General features: G+C 33.0%; 1 protein-coding gene across 5 annotated transcripts; it reads right to left on the bottom strand.

The window, feature by feature from the left end:
- Nucleotides 1–352: 352 nt before the first annotated feature.
- On the bottom strand, nt 353–8,668 carry LOC111365884 (protein SMG7-like). Of its 5 annotated transcripts, none has more exons than XR_002697517.1 (9): nt 8,342–8,668; nt 5,960–6,100; nt 5,062–5,688; nt 4,807–4,929; nt 3,407–3,639; nt 1,405–3,320; nt 1,219–1,279; nt 990–1,066; nt 353–894 (listed from the first exon to the last, which is right to left on the bottom strand). XR_002697517.1 is itself a non-coding variant. In XM_022986406.1 (7 exons), the coding sequence occupies exons 2-6, from the start codon at nt 6,038–6,040 to the stop codon at nt 1,427–1,429; spliced, it is 2,958 nt and encodes a 985-aa protein (XP_022842174.1). In that variant the 5' UTR covers nt 6,041–6,100; nt 8,342–8,667; the 3' UTR covers nt 353–1,066; nt 1,405–1,426. The 5 variants fall into 5 exon arrangements, 1 of the variants encoding a protein (XP_022842174.1); XR_002697518.1 differs by lacking the exon at nt 1,219–1,279 and having other exon boundaries at nt 1,405–1,944; nt 2,014–3,320; nt 8,342–8,667; XR_002697519.1 differs by lacking the exon at nt 1,219–1,279 and having other exon boundaries at nt 1,405–1,938; nt 2,014–3,320; nt 8,342–8,667.
- Nucleotides 8,669–17,294: the final 8,626 nt, after the last annotated feature.

Below are 17,294 nucleotides of genomic sequence, written 5' to 3'. Positions count from 1 at the left end.
AATGGCGTCTATTTCATACTTTTCGCACCCAATATCTCCTCCGTTCGCCTCTTCTCCTCTGATGCCTCATTCAACTCGGCAAGTTCTTGGCTGGCAACCTCGTGCTGCCTCCCAAAGGGAAGATAGAAAACAACATCTGAAGACAGAATATTCGACCTTCTTACAATTATTTCTTTCTAGAATTCAAGAGCGCTTATTTTGATTTAACTTAATGCACTAGACAAATAAACAACGCGTTCGATGTTATCCAATCATCCCTACAAAACGACATGCCATAACCGTACAACTCTTCATTCCACCTTTCTCACAATGGAAATGTTAAGAAAATGTTTAAATTCAAACTGAGAAGGCATTAGCATAACGTGATATGATACCATTGCAATTCCAAAATGAAAATATAACAGCAATATGTATTTCATACAGACTAGAAAAAATCCTCAAACAAAGTTCATTTGTTTGCAACTAAAACATCACCCATAAAAGTTTTTTTTAAGTAACAAAGCACGAAAGTATCGTACACTTATTCCCATCTAATAAACACAGACGTTTTACCATTATTATGGAAGCTTTGTTCAGGATTTTTCATATATATCATTTGAGGCAGAAACTTGTGGCCGCCGATAATCTACCTTAATAGTTTAGCTGCTGAAACTGCTCATCATGGCACGTACGAGGGGAACTACTAACACTTAAAGTAAGTCCTTCACCGCCAGGTGGAAAATTGCTAGTAATTCTCTTGATTCCATCTACATTATCCACCAAAAGTCAATATCCCTGAAGAGTTCTGTCCAACCAATCCAACTAGACAAGATACTCAAGCGCAGAAAATTTCCAATTACTGCATCTATTGACATCATAAGCACCGTTCAACCAGTCTTAAGAACATGGCATAAGCTGCAAACAAAATGGAAGAGAAAATTAAACAAGCAATTGGCCAACACGTCAAGACTCTAAAACCCAAAAAGAGTACGGGGAGAAGAGGGACATACTTGTTCAACAGCAAGTACCCGCAACACTGCAAATACCAACCACGCAATGGCGGAAAGAATAGCCCCACGTCCACAACCTTCATACATAACAATTAAATAATAAATGTCGTAGAAGAAAATTTAAACATAAACAAATTGCTATGTGGCATACGGTGAGAAACTTACAGCCAACCAGTCTTTTAACAATTATAAATAAAAAAAGTTCTAGAAGAAAATTTAAACAACATACACAAATTGCTATGTCGCATATGGTGAGAAACTTATAGCCAACCAGTGTTTGGACCACTCCCCTGACCCCCAAAAAAAATAATAACATAAATAGAATAAACAAATGTGTTGGTGCGTCCATTTATATAATATGATAAAAGAAAGAAGGTCAAAATATGAAGGGGAAAGAGCAGAGAACTCAGCCTACCGTCAATACTCCCTAAATCGGGTCACACAAAGAAATGACCTTCCCAGAGAGGTTGTCCTTGATACTGCTGAGGCAGTGCAACAGATTTTTTGTCTCCTCTCTGAAGTTGCTGCTGCTGCTCCTGATACACCTTCATATGTTCAGAAAACTGATGGTCCTGCTTTTCACCCTGGATTTGCAGTGTGGATACTTGCTTTCCAGGGAAAGGGAAGCTTGACATCCCCATTGAACTATTATTATTGTTGCTCACTGAACCGAACATCAGCCCTGAATTATTAATGGAATGGTTAAATCCAAGACTTTGATTTGACGAGGACAACTGATATCCATCTAGCCAGCTATAATCATCCATTTGAGGAACTGGAGGATTTTCATTTTTCAAGCTCACACTATTCGTTGACTCATCCACAAATTTGGAAGGCATGGAACCGAAGCCAGGTGGAGGACCAACATGCCTAACAGGTCGACTCACGGGATTTTTCTTCAAGCCTGCGGACCCGGCCAAAGATGGTTTCACATACAGACTGTCAGCAGCTGCTCCTGAAGAAATAATGGAATCAAACTTCGATGATAAAGCAGTCTGAGGGGTCTGAATGGGATAACAATCACCTGCATCAGGATTGATAAAAGGTGGATAGGGAACAGAAACGGCAGCAGCCTGAGAAACTCTTAAATGATCTTGCAGATGAGATTTCATGGCAGGTCTATTTTCCATTAAATTCAAGTGGGAAAATCCATTTACAGGAGCTTGTTCTACCAGCCACTGTGGAGTGCTGGGTTGAACTGGACGCAGATAGTGGGCAGCGCTGTTAGCAATAGTTGCAGGTGGCTTCATGCCGGTGCTTAAACCATTATGCCAGAGGAAACTTTCATGAAATGATCCATTTTCATTTCCAAAATCAAATTTGTCCACACCAGAAGCAACCACAGAAGTCATATTTGAAGCAAAGTCGTTTACTTGCTTCTCAGTTACAGATGGCTTGAACACGATCACCTCATTCTCATCCTCTCCTTCCATACTAACATGTGGCTCTGGCTGCATAGCACCCAGAGACATTTGAGACCCGACCGAATTTCCTTGTGTGTTACCATTAAATTTTGGAACTTCAAAAGAACCAATGAGGGCATGATCATCAGAAATTTGAGGTTCAACACCAGTTACAAATTTCTTCAACTTTGCATCAAAATAAAATCCCTCCTGCCCAATCTGGACGACATTAGCAAGAGCCTTTCCAGCTGCAAAAATCCTCTGGATGCGGATTTGCTTCTCCTTACTGCTACCATCAATTCCAAAAGAAGATTTCCTTGAGAAGTCAAGGATGAGTTGGGCATGAAGAAGAGGAAGAAATCCTCTCAATTCGAAGTCCTCAGGCAATGCAAGACGGTTAGCAGTCTCACTTTCATCATATTTGCTCATATTGGAGAAACATGTTTCATCTTTATCTTCATTAAGAAACATATGACTGTTTGATACAAGCTTATTGAAGAAGGTAATGCAGTACTTCCAGAAAACAGACCTGGCATTCACTTGTTTCTCCTCCATCTCATTGCCTACTGCAACATCATGACAACAGGCTAACCACTCCACAAAAACCATAATCCCAGGTAATAAGTAGCTCGATGAGGGATCTGTTAGCTGGTTACATCTTTCAAGCATGCAGGCCATAAATTCAAAAATAGCAGTAAATGAATTTTGAAGCAGAACTGAGCGCTGTAGAATATCAGCATATGACTGATTTTCGTTTTCCCTTTTTACATTGTGAACACTGAAAATGAGGATGGCCACCAGCCTGACAATTGCAAGTCTACACTCAGCAGCATCCGAGCCGAAGTTGCATTTCTCATCTGGCCCACAGGAAAGGAGTTCCAACAAATCATTTTTAACCATTGAGAAGACTTCCGCAAAAGTTTCCAAGCTGATTAAACATAGCAATTGGATATGCATCAGCGATTAATTATAGTACTCCCAATATACAAAATACAGTAATAAATTAGGAAAGACCTTGTACGTGTAAAAAGAATGCCATTCAGTCGAACAAATCGAATGCTGAAGGCTTTGAAGACTTCAGATGCAGTAAATACACGTTCCTTGACTGCACTTGAATCCACCTTATCATCCTTAATAGAAGGCCTAGTTTCACCTTTGCCTCTCCCTTTCCCAGGCATCTGGGAAGATACAGTCTTGACTGAAGTAGCTTTAGCATCACCAAGTAGTTGGGTATAACTCTGTCGATTCTGCCAAATAATGGAAAACTAAATATGAGACCATAGGAGTGGTGAAGCCATGTGTTGTAAGAGGACGCGGACATATTAAAGAATTAAAGAAAGAAAACAATTGCTCCCAAAAATCAATTTCAGCTAAACGGCAAGTTTTAGTACATTTGTTCTTAATCAGCATAAAAACATAAATATCACTCATGAATAAGAGCTAAGTCGTGAATGCTTACAGTTTTACTGAAAGCAAGCTAACTTACTGCATGCTCATAGGAAGGTAGCATCGCATTTAAAAACATAACAAAAACAATTATGGACATATCTTGCTGCATACAAAGGAAACTCAATACAAAGATTTCTATTGTAACACATTGGAAACCTGCAAATCTCAAGATCCCGTTACCACATTCTATAATCCATACATTTCCTCTTCTAAAAATATATAATTGTTGACGAATGAAAAAATATTGGAATGTTGATTAGGATAATTAGAATATATGCCAGATATATGGTAGAAAGGCCTTTACCACATTTTAATATTAAGAAAAGTAACTCAGATAATTATAGAATCGCAAGTACAATTTTGTAGAGGATAAGGGAACCCTACTAACACAAACAAATTAAAGTCAATTCACGAATAAAATATATTTTCCATCTAAGTATGGTTAAAGAAAAAGGTACGCAGTTGAATTCCTTATCTCTAGAAGTCCATAAGGATGCCAAAAATCTAGATCTATCTCTTAACTCAAAAACTTGATCTTTTCCTTCAGAGATCTTAGAGGTTCTCTGTCCAGATCAACCAAAAAATAGCCGAATTTATCGCTTTCCACGTGATTGCACCCTTTCTACCCTTACCATACCAAATTGTATTTTCAATTATTATTCCATTAAACTTGCTCAAGAACGCCCAATTAACACCAGCTTCCTGAAGAAATTTATACGACAGCCATTGTCCACTTGTTGTCTATGTGATGAATCTTTACCTTCCCAAATGGATAGGTAAGACTAGGAAAGGAAAGGGCAGAATCTTTATCTTCCAGAATGTAATTCTCATCTGCCGTACTAATAAAAAGATTATCAACTAAAGTGATACAAAGAAAAAACTTCAACACTATTAAGTTTAAAATCATAAAAGAAATGTCTTATCTACATTGAATTGTCACACTTGTTCATCTAATGAATTTTTACCTTCTCAAATACAATGATCAAGTTATCCCGTGCAGTGACGAATGGGTTTTCCACTGCCAGACTTCGAAAATAACGATAGATCGAAACCAGCTCGTCATTAGAATATGATGCCAGTATAGCAAGCTGAAAATTAGAGGGAATAGCTCCAAGTTAAATATGAAAAAACAAAATTAAAACTAGAAACTAGAAATAAGCAATAGAAGGATCTAAAAAGTTGTAATAGCAAACCAAAAAGACAATTCCACGAGGATTCACCTGATGATGAGGATTACCACTTGAAGGCCAAAGTGAAGAAGCTTGCAAGTAGTAACTTGATGCTGCTGCAAAAGCCTGAGCTTTAGAATCACCTTCCGCATATAAGCCTTTGTAACGAGCAAGATCCCCCAGATAAATAAAACAACGATGACAGGATATCAAGCCCTTTTTCAACTCAGAAGATTTATTTCCATCTTTAGACATGGAAATCTGATTCTCTGGGTCATCAGAAGAATATCCCAGTGGCAGACCATACTTCGCCCTTATCTTCAACATTAAATCATGATAAAATCCAGTGGCCTCCGAAAGGAAAGTCTTAAACTGGGAACGGATCTTTGAAACCCGATCAGGTCCCCCTCGAGTTGGACCTTCTCGAGTTGGACCTTTCCCATTCTGAGAAGCAGCTAATCCTGAAGAAGCTAGAGCGGCATTCAAGTGAGCCCGTAGCTCCTCAATCCTCCTGTAATGCAACTGCCACAAAGCATACTCTATGTCGTGTTGTTCAGAGAAAGCATGGTCTTCCAGTATAATGGCTTCATAATTTTCACGCATCTGTTGCCACGCATTTGGGTCTGACGGAACTCTGGCTTGTGCTGCTTTCCTACGCTTGTTCTCCAACTCAACATTCTATAGTGAAACAAAAAACTCAGACAAAAGAACATAATTGATTGAAGAGTATTGTGCAACTATGACAATGACATTTTTTAAACCTACAGATTGGACAAGAAAAAGCTGCAATCATTCAGTTGATGTTCTGAAAAAAGAAGCATAATTACAGTGTTTTAGCCTGTTTCTGTATGTTACTGTGGTTTGCACACATGAATAACAATGAAATGCACAATGCCAGATCAACATCCAGCAGATAATAAGACTTAAATTGAGTGATGCACATGCATACCTTGTTGAAGAGACGCTGAACATGCTCCCTTGTTGAATTTTCTTTATCATTATCCATCAGAATGGAATGGTCATAATCCATCAAAACCAAAAATATGCGACTTCAGCAGCAACATATAATATTTAGTCCACAAGAAACTACCTGCAGCATAGCCTCTCAATCACGAATGTGCAAGAAGTATAAGGGAAGGTTTCAACAATCATTATTAGTAAGCACACTAAGGTAGAAAAAAACTTAGTTACTCGATATATATCTGGAATTCAAGTAAGAAAAGCAACTCTATGGTCAAGAAGTAATAAATTCTAACCATTAGTAAATCGTACCACAATAATCTTCTGTCAAATTACTATGCATTTATAAGCTAAAGTCAACAACTACACCAGAATAAGAAGCCAGAAAACTGATAAGCTCAATAACATTGAAAGGAAATGTCAATATTAGGGGTCACACTGTGCACCATGTAAAAGATTTCTCAATTAAACTGGTGCAAAGGTTAAAAGATACGAAGAGTTCACACTTGGTAAAGCAATGGATAACTTTATTGCAATGAACGCACAATTCTATCCTTATTCAAGAAAATCAAAACACAGAAGGAGGTCTCACAACCCAGGAAGCTAATTGAAACAAATCTTAACACACTGCCATGAATAGAATAGACTTGCAATTCATTTGTGTCCATTGTTTCAAAAAGTTGTTTGATACTTATGACTTGAGGCACCCCTCACATCAGGCTTTCATGATAAGCCTTAAAACATGGGCCTTTAGTGCCATTTTTTACACATACGCATCAATTCCAGAGATTTATGCCTCGCAGGCAATAAGGTGAGCACTCTTTTGTCTTGCCTTTCATGGACTTATTATATCAACTTTTTTGGCTATTTTTTACAGGCTAGAACGCTTTACTAGTTTTTGTTTCTGTGCTTTTTGGGAGAAATTATAATGGGATTATAATGAAAATGTTACTAGTTTTTGTTTCTGTGCTTTTTGGGAGAAATTATAATGGGATAATGAAAATGAGTAGCAGGTCCACAAAATGTGTGGATAATAAGTAGCTAGTAGTTATAGATGCATGGTTTTAATTAATGTTTGACATTGACAACAAATTATAAGGATATTATAATTTCTCTTAAACAAGCAATTTCTCGTTTCTGCCTTTCAAGGGGAAGACACTATTCCTAGTGATAAGTGGTAACAAAGTATCAGAAGAAATTGATGGTTGTGATGAGGATGATAGGGAATCAAATATGTTGAAGATTCACTTAAAAATCTGCAATAATCCGGATTCCAAAATTTTTACATGATTGATAATTTGAAACTTACTATTTTCTACTTTATACTGATTTCCTTATGTTTGATTGCAAGCTACACTTCTAATTTTGTCAATTTGTTTATTATGAAGTTTCGAGATGATTTATGGTTTATTATAAACGTATTTTCATATTTTTATTTATACTGAATTATTATATTGGTTTGCATGGATTACAACTCAAAACACGCCGAGACTAAGGCCTTGCCTCACAGATGTAAAAGACATCAGTTATTTCATTGCCCACTTGTCAAAATTGAACCTTGGCATTATCCATACCTAAATATGCCAACACTTCTATTATACACACTTGTCAAACTTGAACCTCATCATTAACCAAACCTAGATACTGACAATCATGGCATTACCCAATTTCCAAAATCAAACACTTTCTAAATGTAAAAGTTCCCAATTGCAGCCATAGAGAAGCAGCATTTAAGATAACTCGTATGCTAAAAATTTCAACATTATCAATTGCAAACAAGACGAGTCAAAAGTTAAGAACCGGACCTCCAAAGAAAAAATGCACGTGTGAATTTCACCCTCTAAAGCAAAGTGATACATCGTCAAAGGCGTCACGAATATCAGGATTCACATTTCGTAATTTGCAAACTTGTTATAGCTAGATAAATTTATTACAAATCGGTTTCAAATCAAGTTGTACCACCAAGAACATAACAAAAATATCAAATCTCTAAACCCCAAAATCAACTTCAACCTTTAAAAATCAAGAGAAATATGCAGACGCACACAAATCAACACAAGGTTTATCCAGAAATATATACAGACAAACGCATAACTGGGGACGAATTGGTTTTTATTAAAAAACTCAGTCAAAAAACCAAACTTTTCAATTATAAAAAATAAAAAAGACAAACAATTAACCTACAGGTCCAGAAATTCAAAACCCCAAAATCACACAACTTTATAATCAACAATCTAAAAAAAAAAAAAAAAAAAAAAAAAAAAAAAAACAAGAAGAATAAAAGCTGAAAAGTACAAAATTTAGAACGAAACCCATCAAAAGTTCTTGATGAATCAACAATAAAATTAAATTTCCTAAATAAAAAGCTTACCGAATCGACCCCAGCCCAGATCTGCAATGATCTCGCCCACGACAAACCCAACTCAAGGAAACAAGTGAATATTTATATTTACATAAATACGAACAGAAAAACAGGGATTAGGGTTTCTTTATTTCCATGAATTGGGTTTTGTTCAAAGAAATTTTATGGGTTCTGTCAGGTCGCCATGAATTTTGAAGAGAAGAAGATGAACAGCACGTCTAGATATGGAAAGAGGCCGGAAGACGTGATGACTTTTTTCTTTAATACTTGAAAATCATCGGGATAATAGGCTGCTGCTGTGTTTTTTTGTTTAGGATGGTCTACACGGCTATGACCTTTCCCAAGCCAAGCCCTTTGTTTGTTATTACTTTTTTATTATTTACTTTTTGGAAAAATTAAAACTTCGCCAAAAGCATTGTTTGAGCTGCAAGTTAAGCCCAAGTTTGATAATTATTTTAAAAAAAATTAAAACTGATTTTCAACCACATTTTTTCACAATAAAAGATTATATACATAAAGTCAAAATTTTTTGCTACATTTTTATCACGAAATCTCCAAAAAAGTCACTATTTCAAAACTTATTTTTCCCAAAAAATAAATCTTTATAATGATTGTCAAACAAGGAATAAACCCTCGTTTGATTTTCATTCTTTGGCCACAAAAATGAAAAATATAACCGTTATCCATCATATCAAATCATCATATCTGATTTTTTATTTCTTGTGTGGGGTCACGTAACGATTATATTTTTCATTCTCATTCTTACAAAATGGGTACCAAACGGAACTTAAGTAAGTTGAGTCCTAATTTCTAAAAAAGTGGTCAATTTTCGATTTTTTATCTTATAGTTGCATAGAGAATCTCGACAAGGATGAAAATGATCAATATGTTGTTGATATTTAAAACTAGATTTATTTTCTAGTTAGGTTAATGTTCATAAATTTGAACTATAGCTTATTTTTATGAGCCTAACGTGACGATTTACAGAAATTTCAACATTTTTTGTCGCTGGAGATAAATTGTGCAACCACAAAGAAATTCATAGAAATGGTTGATTTATTTAGAAGGTTAGAAATGTAAGTTGCATTTCAAACAATTAGCAAGATCAATTTGTCCAATTAAAAAGGTTAGAGAGAAACTTGCTTCTTGAATAATATTGTTAATCATTTAACCCTTGTTCGACCTCCGTTTTAGTTGAATTTTGGGAAAATGTATTTTTTGCTCTTGTTAAGGCTCCATTAAATTATAATTCATTTATTTTTTTTCCTTCTTATCAACTAAACATTAATATTACACATAAATCCAGAAATTTTCTTCTTTTTTAACTATGTATTTTTTTTTAAAAAAAATACTATTTCAGAATATATTTTCGCCAAAATTTAATTATTAATGGAGCTCAAATGGGGGCTAAGAATAGCAAATTTTTTTTGAGAATATATCATTAAAAGAACAATTTTTAGTTTACGTGTAAGATTATTTTGTTGGAGAAATTGATTAGAAGAGAGAAAAATGAATTATAATTTTAAAGGAACTCATAGCTTAATTATTAAGTCATTAATAATAATTGTTTATTGCTATAAGTGTCTATTTATATTAAGCTATTGTTTGGTCCTCATTATTTTCAAAATAAATTTTACTTGATCTTATTTTCAACAAAATATTTTTCAATAAAATAATATTATATGTAAAGCCAAAAAAATTTCTTATTTTTCAACCATACATTTTCATCAAAATACTATTTCAAAATGCAATTTGGACAAAAAATGGAGCTCAAAGAAGTTGCAATATTGTTTGGTCTCCATTAGTTCCAAAAAACATTTTTATCCATCTTATTTTCAATCACACATTTTTCAATAAAATAATATTATGCGTAAATTCAAAAAAAAAATCTTATTTTTTAAACACACATTCTCTATCAAAATACTATTCCAAAATACCATTTGAACATAAAATGAATATAAAAAAGGCTCTAATATAAAAAGAACGTCTAATATACTCACTAATAAAAAGAATTTATTAAGAGCTTGTTTGTCTCCCATTTTGGGAGAAAATATAGAGTTTTGAATAGTAGTTCTTGGAGAAATGCATGGTTGAAATTTAAAAAAACTCTATTGATTTGTGTGTAGAATAATTTATTGTGTAATTGTGTGACGAAGAATGTTATTGTGACAAATAATTTATTTTATTGAAGGATGACAAACAGGGCCTAATTATAGTTAGGATAAATTCCTTCGAGATCCCTAATTTTTATAAATATGGTAGCCATGTTCTCCGACCTTTCATTTGTAAGATTCACATTCTCGACCTATTACTATCGTGCGCGTATCATCTTCACCTAACGAAAAGGTCAAATTAGATGTTAAGTCCACTTTTGAGCCCTATATTTTTAGAATGAATTTTGTAAAAATGACTTTTTAGAATTTATGATTAAAAAGTAGGAAAAATTTTGAATTTGTATGCAAAATCATTTTATTAAGAGGATGTTTAAATGAAAATGAGTTTGAAAAAAAATGAAATTTAAAGAGTTAAGCTCAAACACGTACTAAATGTCCACATGACATGCTCGAGATGCTTGATTGAGATAGTAAAATTGTCTATAAAAAATTTTCTTCATTGATTGATCAATGGTGTTGGTTCAAATTACATTAGATATTGCTCTTCTTCTTGGACAATATTGTTATTTTTTAGACAAAATTTATATATCAAGTGGACATTTAACAACTAAATAGGCGTTTTCCCGTCAAGTAGGAGTAGCTATATCCTAAAAGGTATAAAACATGACTGTTGCACTTATGAATATTGGAATCCCCAGATAAATACTCCGTTACAATTATGATAAATTTCCAAGTATCGAATAATAGGTCGATTAGTCCATCCAAAATTATTGATTTACTATATATAAGAGAAAAGAATAAAAAGAATCACTGGCTTGTCAGGTCACCTATGTCAGTAATAGTCAATAAGGCAATTGGGTGATATACACTTATTAAATTGACAAGAGTTAAGTATTTTTTGAATTTCCTAACTTATACAAAAATAAATTTCGTTACCTTAGAATCGTTATATCTATGGCAATTGTTCACAGGGCTTCGATCGTCAAATTACATATCATCAAGTCACCAACTTTCTTTAACTTTATTGGACATATGTTGTATGAAAGAATAACTTTGGATTTTATTTTTAATGAAAAAATCATAAATAACAATAAATTATGTAAACAATTTCACATGTAACCAAAAAGAAACAAAAAAGTTTCATAAATCATGTGCTAAATCATAATAATAATAAAAAAAGAAAATATATATTCTAACAAATATTATCACATCCTAATGTATAGCATATATTCATCAATATAAAATACTCTCTCACATCCCATATCTGTCTCCTTCCTCTTTCTCTCATATCCCATTTCTCTCACTTTCCTCCTTTTCTCTATCATATATAGCATACATCTCTCATAAGTCAAACAAAAATCGCACTAAAAATTAACATTGAAATTGACCATAATTTGATGAACACGGTTGTTCATCAACAATTTTTCACTAAGTATTCGTCAATTTACGGATTCAACTGTCTAATGGCATCAAATTTGATTGATTCACTATTATGGTGAATCTAAATTCGGGAATTGCAAAACAATATAGTTGTCCTTCATTCCAGCTATTTCAATCATATAGCTGTGAAGAATTATTGTTGCAATGACATCAACATTTATCAACGAACTGGGGCCATATATTTACAATAATCACAAACTGAATACCCATAACTACATCCTTTGCTTGAAGGTGACGTGTGCGGTATTGTGATCATGATTGTGATTTGTAACTTTTATAATTGCATAGTATATTCAATTTTTATCATTACAACTAGATGATAAAATATACAAAATTATAGGTCACAGTTTGATTCTGTCTGTGATCTTCGTCATTCTGATCAAAATATTCTAAAGGAGTTGTGTAGCATATTGTGACTCGAGGTGTGATTTGTAACCTTTATATTTGTACAGTATCTTCAAATTGTTCCAATATATTTGGACAGTGAAATCAATATTGTATGTCACAAATTGTGATTCTCATTATGACATGATATGTTCTGATTAGAAATTCTTGAAGACGTTGTTTAATCTATTATGGCCAAAATAGTATGTCACAATTATGATTCTGTACGTGGCCTACAACATTCTAATTGTTCGCTTACTTTATTGTGACCACTATTGTTATTTGTGATATAAGTGCCTTTTTGTGACCAATTATATTATTTGCGAGTTTCATAAATGTATACTATATTCAAGTTTCGATTTATTGTATAAATGTGAATTACAGTACTATATTGTTTAACAGTGATGGGCTTTGTGTATGTTTGTCTATTGTATAGAGGTCACATCGTTAATTGTAGTGAAAGATTCCTGCAAGTATATTAAGCTAGTTCACCTTGTTATTTTAGGGTCGAGATTAGATTCTGTAGAAGTTGTGATTACAATGTCATATACGATGTAGTGGACGTGATTACAATCGAAGAATTTGAAACAACATGGTGCCCTTGAACCAAAAACAAGAAACATTGACTGCAAACAAATAATGAAGGTTGTCACATAGTACGATAATATGTGTAATAGGTTAATGATACTTTTTTGCTTATAATTTTATTTCATTTTTTGGATTTATTCATAATTTTGTGTACAATTGGTATTATTGCATTGATATCACATTAGAATAAGACTTATTGTTAATGAGGAATTGTGACGTGATCATGTAATATTTTATGACTTCATGCAGCTATGAAGATTTATTTTTTATTTTTTATTTTGATCTATAGTTTGTTTAATTGTGACATAATATGTGGGTAGTGTAACAATAACTTTTACTAGATTGTGACCTGTTATAAGTAAGATCTAAACTGTTTGTGACCAAGTATGTGTAAAATTATTGAGGGTATAGTTTCATTATCTACTGTTACAGTGCGAATTCTATGTATTATTTTGTGATTAGAAATGTTATAAGATTGTGACTTATCATGTTGGCTAATTTTGACGACATCGTATAATTTTGTTTAACTGTGACCTATAATTCATTTACTATAATATATTCTTTTGCGACTCTAACATGTTCTAACAAATACATCATAAATTTGCGACATAAGCAATAGCTTATATTTGACCAGCAATTATGTATAAGGGTGACACGCATGAGTGATTGTGACCTAAAATGTGTGAAAAATAGCTTGGATATTTTTTGAAGCATGATATGTGACTTGGTAATAATCAATATGTGTTAGTACAACATAATCACCAATTCAAAAAATCTCGAAATGCAAATAATCATCATAGAGAAAAAAAGAACAACAATCCATAAAATAAAATAAAAAAAATAGTAAAATATCCATGCATATATCAACCAACATTCATCTACATAAACATCCACATACAGGGGCGAATTCAAGATTCAAGTTCAGCTAAGACGGACAGTGGACGTTGAACATAAAAAAACAGATAGCATAATATTTACCAATTCCCTAGAATTGCAAGCCAATAAAATTGAAAATAGTCACAAAAATTTAGACCTCGTTTGAGCCACATTATATTACTAAGAATGCATTTTTGAATAGTGTATTGATAAAAAATGTGAGGTTAAAAAATAAAAATAAAAAAAATTGAATTTGCGTGTAATATAATTTTATTGAAAAATTTGTGGTTGAAATGATATCAAATCACTATTTAAGAATATATATTTTTTTAAAAATGTGGCTCAAATATAGCCTTAAAAGAATATTTTCAATATAAATAAAAAAAATTATACAAATTGCTAACAGAATAGGGTGGGTCTAGAAGAAAAGACTACAGTGATTTAAAGCAACTTGCATAAACTTCAAAAAAACAGCACAATGGAAAACCCACAAACGAAAACTTGAAAACACACGGGTCAAAGACATAAGCACTAAAATGACCACCAATTTATACAAATCGAAAAATCTCAAGCTTCAGAAACCCAAATGGAAAAACCTTTTATAAATTTCAAAAATCATATTCCCGTATACCTTTAGCTTCATGTATCATAAAATGCACCAAAATTAAAAGAAAGAAAAATGAGATCTTTATAAAGTTATGAACTAGGTAGGGTTTTTTCTTGAATTATTTATCACAAACCATAGTCATAACTCATGATAAATCAAAAAATGAAATAAAAGAACAAAAACAAAAAAGAATGGCCAGTCCACTAACCCTAACCCGTCTTCTTCCTCTTTTACCTGTCACTTGCAATTCAATCTTCAGAATTCAAGCTTCCTCCAATTCCTAGCGACGACTGTAACTTCAGCGAATCTACGCGCGTCCGCCCCCCTCGTCGGGTGCTAGATCCGTCACTGTCCACATAATGATCTTAAATGAAATTTTGCTAAAAAATAATCTGGCCAAACAAAATCAATCATGTGTCATTTAATATCTCCTTCTCGGCATCATTGATATGTGTCACAAAATTTGTTATCATATTTTTTGTGGCTCTTATAGTAATTTTCCATATGAACAAAAGGTGTTCAGGAATTTTGTATTTTCACCCTACGTAAATTGGAATGTTAGACGCGTCAAAATCAATATTTTTATGAAGGTCTCAAACATGTAATATTCATTTTTAATTATAACATATAATTGGTTGAGTGTAACCTGCTCTTTGTATGTGTGTCATGTTCTACCATATACATTATAAGTTGTGATCTATGTAATAACATGTATCTGACATACAAAATTGTATGAAGGCGATACGAATGATAGTGCAACCTAACATGAGTGAAAATTAGCTCGAGATATCGTTTCATGTAAAATGTGACTTGCATTTATCTTTTTCCATCCCCCCGGCGAAATGAAGGAGATAATCCAACCAATGAATCGTTAGAGGCTGAAATGGGCAGTGATTTGTTGCATTTTGTGCTTCTTAAGGGGTGTGTTCTGACTTTGAGCATAATCGCAGGCTATTATTGTTGGCTAAAATTTGTATAGTATGATGGGGTGTACCATGAGTCCTCGTTTGAGCTCATTTATGGGTAAAGAATGTATTTTGAATAGTAGATTGATGGCGAATTTGTGGTTCAAAATTAATGAAAAGTTCTGAGTTCGCGCGTGACATTATATTATCGAAGAAAATGTGGTTGAAAATGAGTTTTAAAAAAATGAATTTTATTAGAATGGGGCTCAAACATGATTGTCGACGTTTTTCTACTTGACCAAGTAAATGATTGTCGATGTTTTCTTACATTTAGATTTTATATATATATATATATATATATATATCATGAATGAAACAAAATTGTGGACTACTTAACCAATGAAGGCATTAGCATCCCAAGATACAGATAATTCTTCACACATACAAGTTCAGATCTTAGTAGTTTGTTAAGATTGGGGCTCAAAATACTCCTTATGTGTGAAGAAGCTTATTTCAACATTTGGACAGTTTTTACAAGTGTTTGGTTGCTTTTTCTCTAGTTTTATTATTTTTATTTTTTTTGTAAGAGAAGTAATATTTCCGCTTATCTTGATAGCTCCATCTATGTTTTCTCCTATGTACTTTGGAGATAAGTTAGAACGTCCTCCTAAGTGCTTTGACTCTATCGGTAAAATAGGATTGGAATCCAAAACCCATCAAATTTAGGCATAATTTAAGAAAATGGAGAGGATAAAATGAAGAAAAAGGATATAGTCCAACTCGTTTTAAAGTATTCTACAAACATGGACAACATGAGAAGTTGTACGCATGTCTTTTCATTTTTGAAAGTAATGCGAGAAAGCCTAAGAGAAGAATAAAAAAGAAGTAGAGGGATAATAGTTGAATTTGTATGAATAAAGATAAAGAATGAGATGACAATAAGTAGAAGTATGATATATCAAGGGACGTGATTTCAATCTTCTTAGTGCTTGTGTAAATAACATCAAACCTAGAGAAATAATTTGTTTATTTTACACCAAGCAACATTGATAGGATACACAAATGCAATAAATTTAATTTATATTATACAGCTCACCATTAACTTATTCACCAACATAAACATAGCACAATTTCAATATGACTAGCAAGAACGACTTTCAAAACTAAAGAAGAAAAGTCTACATGAGTTGGCTTATAGACTTGGATCGAGCTAAATAAAAATTAAGTTTTATCATCTCAAAACTAAAGTTGTTGGACGATTGCGTTTACACCTCTAATTTTTACAAAATGATAGTTGACACGTGGCAGCCCAATCTCTAAAGATTCCACTTTTGATATTTTACAATTATATTGTTGTAATTGAAAGATCAACATTAATCAAAATCACCTGTCGGATCATCACCGGATCTATCTTTCATCTTTTCTAAAATACCGGCTGTTACAGGTCATATCTCTCTATCTTTCATAGTGAAGGCGTTTGGTGAAGGCTGTGGAGCTGGCATTTGCCAGTAAGTCAATGGAATAACAAAAGTGAAACTAACCCATCAAAGTATCAACTTCAATTTGTATTGAATCTTCAATGTTGCTTTCAGTATTACGTAAGAATGACATATGCTGACAGGCTTCATGCAAAATACAGGCAATTTCCTCATTATTGATTTACTTTGTCAATTACAGTTAATTAAATAATATAACGCATAATTAGGATTTCTTTATAAATGTCGAGTTTTGTTATCAGAAATTTCTTGTTATGCTTATTCGACTCAAATATCTCGATTACATGGTTAGAGACATGAAAAATGTAGTAAAATAACACCCAAGTATTTTTCGTTAAATTATAATTTATTATTCTCTTTCTTCTTGTCAACACATATTTTCCAGTAAAATAATATTACATATAAATGAAAAAAGCTTTCCTTCATTTTTTAACCACATATCCTCAAAAAAGAAAAAAAGAAGAAGACTATTCCTCTTATTATAGTGTGAAATAATGAGGCCAAAAGAACGATTATCATCATCATCATGATGATGTAGTGGTCTTAACTTTA

The sequence above is a fragment of the Olea europaea genome, chromosome 17, assembly GCF_002742605.1.
Source record: "Olea europaea var. sylvestris chromosome 17, O_europaea_v1, whole genome shotgun sequence".
NCBI lineage: Eukaryota > Viridiplantae > Streptophyta > Magnoliopsida > Lamiales > Oleaceae > Olea > Olea europaea.
Note: the sequence above shows the minus strand (reverse complement) of the source record. Positions and strands in the feature narration are given on the sequence as shown.